General features: G+C 46.7%; 1 protein-coding gene across 1 annotated transcript in view; it reads right to left on the minus strand.

Moving 5' to 3' along the window:
* Nucleotides 1-521: 521 nt before the first annotated feature.
* LOC310946457 (LIM domain transcription factor LMO4-B) overlaps nucleotides 522-5554 on the minus strand; it is a 6111-nt gene continuing 1078 nt past the window's right edge. Inside the window, exons 2-5 of the mRNA XM_083912925.1 lie at nucleotides 4400-4685; nucleotides 4194-4290; nucleotides 3268-3426; nucleotides 522-1286 (exon numbers count right to left, since the gene is read on the minus strand). Of these exons, the coding sequence (XP_083769051.1) occupies nucleotides 1278-1286; nucleotides 3268-3426; nucleotides 4194-4290; nucleotides 4400-4614 (480 nt within the window). The 5' untranslated portion in view covers nucleotides 4615-4685 and the 3' untranslated portion in view covers nucleotides 522-1277. The remainder of the gene's footprint in view (nucleotides 1287-3267; nucleotides 3427-4193; nucleotides 4291-4399; nucleotides 4686-5554) is intronic.

Below are 5554 nucleotides of genomic sequence, written 5' to 3' on the forward strand. Positions count from 1 at the left end.
GCTTTAAAAAGGCGCGCAGAGTCAGAGGCAGCTCAGGAAAGTCTCTTTCCGAAGCCGCGCAAACAAAGAACAAAGCGCCGCGACGGGAAACGAACCTGCGTCTGTGTGGGAGCTTTAATTGGAACATGGTAAACAGTAAATACATCAGATTGTTTCAAATGCCCTGGATGTAGAAGGGGGCCACTCCCCTTTAATTAGCCGCGCTAAGATTAGGCTTTATTAGAGGCAGGCAGCCGATGAGCCAGTCAGCCACGGGATATGCCCCGAGTTCAGCCTCCCAGGAGCTCCAGCAGCACAGATACAGGGCTCATGTTTAATTGCTTCTGTAAATGGTCAGAGCTCAAGCCCCCTAATTCCATTCCTCGGGGTAATCAGGCATGTTTTCACCATACAGGGCTAAAGAGAGGGAGAGAGACACAGTCACATCCACCGCGCTAGGTGCCGCGCACTACGACGGCGCGCTAATGCCGCTACGGGGCTTCGAAATGACCTCAAGGCACTCTGTGACACGTTACAGGAAAACGGTTTTAATAGGGTTTTTTTGTTTTTCACACATCAAACAGAAACAGCACTGCAGAAGTTAAAAACCTTCACTGGATGAGTTCGGTTCTTTACGCGTAATCGAACAGCAACACGTAGTTTTCCGTGAGTGTTTAAAAAGCTTCTGATGACGTTTGAAATCTCACTTTCTAGGTTTCCTATGACTGAACCTCTCCGGTGACACTTTTGCGTGACACCCATCAGATTTATATTCAATCCTCCGTGTGTGAGATCTCTGATTAACACACACACACACAAGAGAGAGAGAGAGAGAGATGAAGAGTTCATTAAAAGCACTGACGCTCAGGGGAAATAATGCCACATGGCATAAGCAAAGCTCTGACAGTCATTTTACAGCAGTCCATCAAAGGTGCATTCAAGCAGCTTTAATTCCCTCTTCCAGTCGGTGCAGGCTGTCATCCTCATTGTTCTCCTGCAGCTTTCTCTCAGTCCCAAAGAAGCGTTTCGCCCGTGCGGTCCACACACATTCAGTCTTTGACGATGCATGATGAGAGGGCACGTTAACATCGAACACAACAGAAATGTGATTGTGAATGCGGTGTATGTATATTTATAGTCTCTGGTTTGTGACGGACAGGGCTCCGGGTGAGAAACCGCGTCCTCCCCGGGAAAGAGAGGAGGGGGGGCGGTGATGAGAATCCACGACAACAACGGTAGCAGGTAGAAGAATAGCGCTCGGGGAGAAAGGCGAGGGCAACGCGCGGCACTTGTGACGCTCAGCATACCTGCAAGACAAGAGAGAGGGAGAAGAGTCAAGGTCACCGACACGACAGACGCTTCAGGGTCGTTTTCATACACAGCCCCGGAGCAGTTTGTGTTCTTTTCATGTTTTATTTCCCGTACGTCGGCAAAATGGCTCCTGAAGGTTTTCATTTTACCAGCCACTCAATGGGAAATACTGTGTTTTGGGCTGAAGAGTGAAGAAAATCTTTATTTTACGCACATTAGCGGTTATTAGCAACTATTGAGTGGTGCTGATTTTGTACCCTGCACCCACATAAACACATAAAGTGATATCTGTTGTATAATAACTATTTGTACGACGTATCAGGGCAAAGTATGTAAAAAATATAGCTGTGGACCCAAAGGAGAGGGGTGATATTTTGAGAAACATGTTGCAGATTAACAAGATTAAAAACTAGCAAATCTACGAGAAAACTCATAAATTCATGGGATTAAAAACTAGCAAATCTACGAGAAACAAAGTTGAAGAGTTCAAATCTACGAGAAAAAACTCACAGATTAACGATGAAAAAAATATATATATGGACCCATGGGAGAGGGGTGATATTTTGAGGAAAATGTCGCAGATTCATGAGATTAAAGTGGCAAATCTACGACAAAATAAAGCCGAAGATCCACAAGATTAAAAACTAGCAAATCTACGAGGAAAAACGTAAATTTAGGAGATTTAAAACTGGCAAATCTACGCGAAAAAAAATTACAGATTTACGGGATTAAAAACTAGCAAATCTACGAGAAAAAACACAAATTTTCGAGATTAAAAACTAGCAAATCTACGAGAAAAAACACAAATTCACGAGATTAAAAACTTGCAAATCTACGAGAAAAAACTCACAGATCTACGGGATTAAAATCTTTTGAGGAAAATGTCGCAGATTTATGAGATTAAAGTAGCAAATCTACAAGAAAATAAAGTCGAAGTGATCACAAGATTAAAAACTAGCAAATCTACGAGAAAAAAACACAAATTTACAACATTAAAAACTTTTCAGCTTTTTTTTCATCTTGTAATTCTGCGATAAATTTTCAGCTTTTTAAATAATCTTGTAATTCTGCGATAAATTTTCAGCTTTTTTTTCATCTTGTAATTCTGCGATAAATTTTTTAATCTTGTTATGCAGCGATAAATTTTCCGCTTTTTTTAATCTCGTAATTCTGCGATAAATTTTAAGCTTTTTAAATAATCTTGTAATTCTGCGATAAATTTTCAGCTTTTTTTTCATCTTGTAATTCTGCGATAAATTTTTTTATCTTGTTATGCAGCGATAAATTTTCCGCTTTTTTTAATCTCGTAATTCTGCGATACATTTTAAGCTTTTTAAATAATCTTGTAATTCTGCGATAAATTTTCAGCTTTTTTTTTTCATCTTGTAATTCTGCGATAAATTTTTTAATCTTGTTATGCAGCGATGAATTTTCCGCTTTTTTTAATCTCGTAATTCTGCGGGGGGGGTTTTCTCGTAGATTTGCTAGTTTTTAATCTCGTAAATCTGCGACATTTTTCTCGAAATTTCATCCCCCTCCTCCGGGTCCATTATTAATATTTGTTTCATACTTATATATATATATATATATATGTATATTTGAGCATTAATTGATTTTAAATAATTTGTTAAATTAAAATAATGCGCTCGTTGTAAAGAGCGAAGTCAAATCAGTAGATTTTGACTTTTAATGATTATTTAGATAGTTTTCAGTTCAGTTACATTAAAGCTCTTCAATGATATTTGATCATATTTGATTTTCAGTGGTTTAAATGCTAAATTATTATATTTTATATTTCATTATTAACGTTAAAATGAACTCAAAGTATAAAATATTATAATCACTGATGCACTAATGTGAGTGGTATCCTTATGTAGCTGGTTAAGCTCGTTTTAAACGTTAAATAAATCATTTTAGATGCATCTTTTCAGACTCTCTGCTGTAAATACACACGCTTCTAGACGGCCCTGTATTCACCTTCTGGTCCGTCAGCACGGTGTTGCTCTGTAGCGGAGGCAGGTGGCTGTTGAGCAAGGCAGCGCCGGGTCTGTCGTGCTCACAGAAGATTGTGCCGTTGATGTAATGGAAGCGGTCGCCGGGCATCAGTCTGTTTCTGCAGGTGGCACAGCTGAAACACTGCAGAGGGGCAGAAGAAGAAGAATTAAATCAGGTTACACACACACACACACACACACACACACACACACACACACACACACACACACACACACACACACACACACACACACACACACACACACACACACACACACACACACACACACACACACACACACACACACACACACACACACACACACACACACACACACACACACACATGCACAAACAGGACCTATATACATGCAACTAATGGAGAGATGTTAGAGCGAGGGGGCTGCCAATGGATCAGCGCCCCAAGCAGTTGGGGGTTCGGTGCCTTGCTCAACAGCACCTCTGCAGTGCCCAGGAGATGAACTGGCACCTCTCCAGCCACCAGTCCTGGCTGGAGAGGTGCCAGTGTGTGGTCCACACAGGGACTCGAACCCTGTGTCTTTATAGTGAGTAGTAGCAAAAAGGATTGACGTTATGAGAATTTATGGTTTTGGGACTTGAGAGAACCCACACAGGGACTCGAACCGGCGACCCAGCTGAGTGCCACAGACATCGCGGTTAAACGTAAGTATGAAAAAACCCCCGTAGAGACCTGAGAATACGTCACAACCGAACTTTAAAAGCGAGCATGCGGGGGGGAGAAAGATGACGGGCACGGCTAATTCCTCTCCTGATACCGAGGGGACGCGTCTCACTGTCTCTCCGTCTCCCCTCCGAATCCCAGATGTGCCTGTCAAACAAGCAGCGGGGGACAAGAAGCGCGGCGTGGCGAGAGCCGGGGGATTTACCTTGAGGTGGTAAACATTTCCCTGCGCCCTCATCACCATCTCGTTGGCTGGGATCGACTGGCCGCAGGCGCTGCACGCCCCGCTGTGCCCGAACAGTCTGCCAACACAAAAACACATCGTGCTCAGTCTGTGCAGAATCTAAAAACCAGCAGCGTCCTCCTCCTCTTCCTCCTCCTCCTCCTCCTCCTCCTCTTCCTTCCGCTCACCTGATGTAGTCGCTCCGACACAGGATCATGCCCCCTTTGCTGTAGCAGGTGGTGCCAATGTCCCCCAGCTGGGCTTGGCAGCAGGAGCACTTGAGGCAGCGCGTGTGCCAGTAGCGCTCCATGGAAAAGAGCAGGAAGCGGTCGGCGATCTTCCCCCCGCATCCCGCACACGACCTCGGGGGCGGCGGTAGGCCCGGTGCTTGGCTGTTCACCATGCTGATGTGGGCCCTCGGAGGCTCCTGGAGACGGGTCTAACAGCCGAACCCAGCTACGCTCACGCCTCCACCTTTGCAAGATAACGTAAAAACAACAGTGTTTCTGGGTAAACTCGATTATTTACCTTCAAAAATGACACAATATGACTAGAGGCAGGACTAGGGGCAGGGCAGGACTAGGGGCAGGACTAGAGGCAGGAGCAGGACTAGGGGCAGGACTAGAGGCAGGAGCAGGACTAGGGGCAGGACTAGAGGCAGGAGCAGGACTAGGGGCAGGAGCAGGACTAGGGGCAGGAGAAGGACTAGAGGCAGGAGCAGCACTAGGAGCAGGACTAGGGACAAGAGCACAGGCAGGACTAGGGGCAGGAGCAGGACTCGGGGCAAGACTAGGGGCTGGAGCGGGAGCAGGACTAGGGGCAAGGGCAGGATTAGGAGCAGGACTAGGGGCAGGAGCAGGACTGGGGCAGGGGCAGGACTAGGAGCAGGAGAAGGACTAGGAGCAGGAGGAGGGGCAGGAGCAGGGGGAGGACTAGGGGCAGGAATAGGAACAGGACTAGGAGCAGGGGCATGACTAGGAGTAGGCGCAGGACTTGGGGCAGGAGCAGGACTAGGGGCAAGACTAGGGGCAGGACTAGGGGCAGGAGCAGGACTAGGGGCAGGAGGAGGACTGGGGCAGGGGCCGGACTAGGGGCAGGCGCAGAAGAAGGACTAGGAGCAGGGGCAGGACTAGGGGCAGCAGCAGGAGTAGGACTAGGAGCAGGACTAGGGGCAGGAGCAGGAGTAGGACTAGGAGCAGGGGCAGGAGAAGGAGCAGTACTAGGGGCAGGTACAGGGGTAGGAGCAGGAGCAGGACTAGGCAAGGGCAGGATTAGGGGCATGACTAGGAGCAGGAGCAGGACTAGGGGCAGGACTAGGGGCAGGACTAGGAGCAGGAGCAGGG

The sequence above is a fragment of the Echiichthys vipera genome (genome assembly GCF_963691815.1).
Source record: "Echiichthys vipera genome assembly, chromosome: 4".
NCBI lineage: Eukaryota > Metazoa > Chordata > Actinopteri > Perciformes > Trachinidae > Echiichthys > Echiichthys vipera.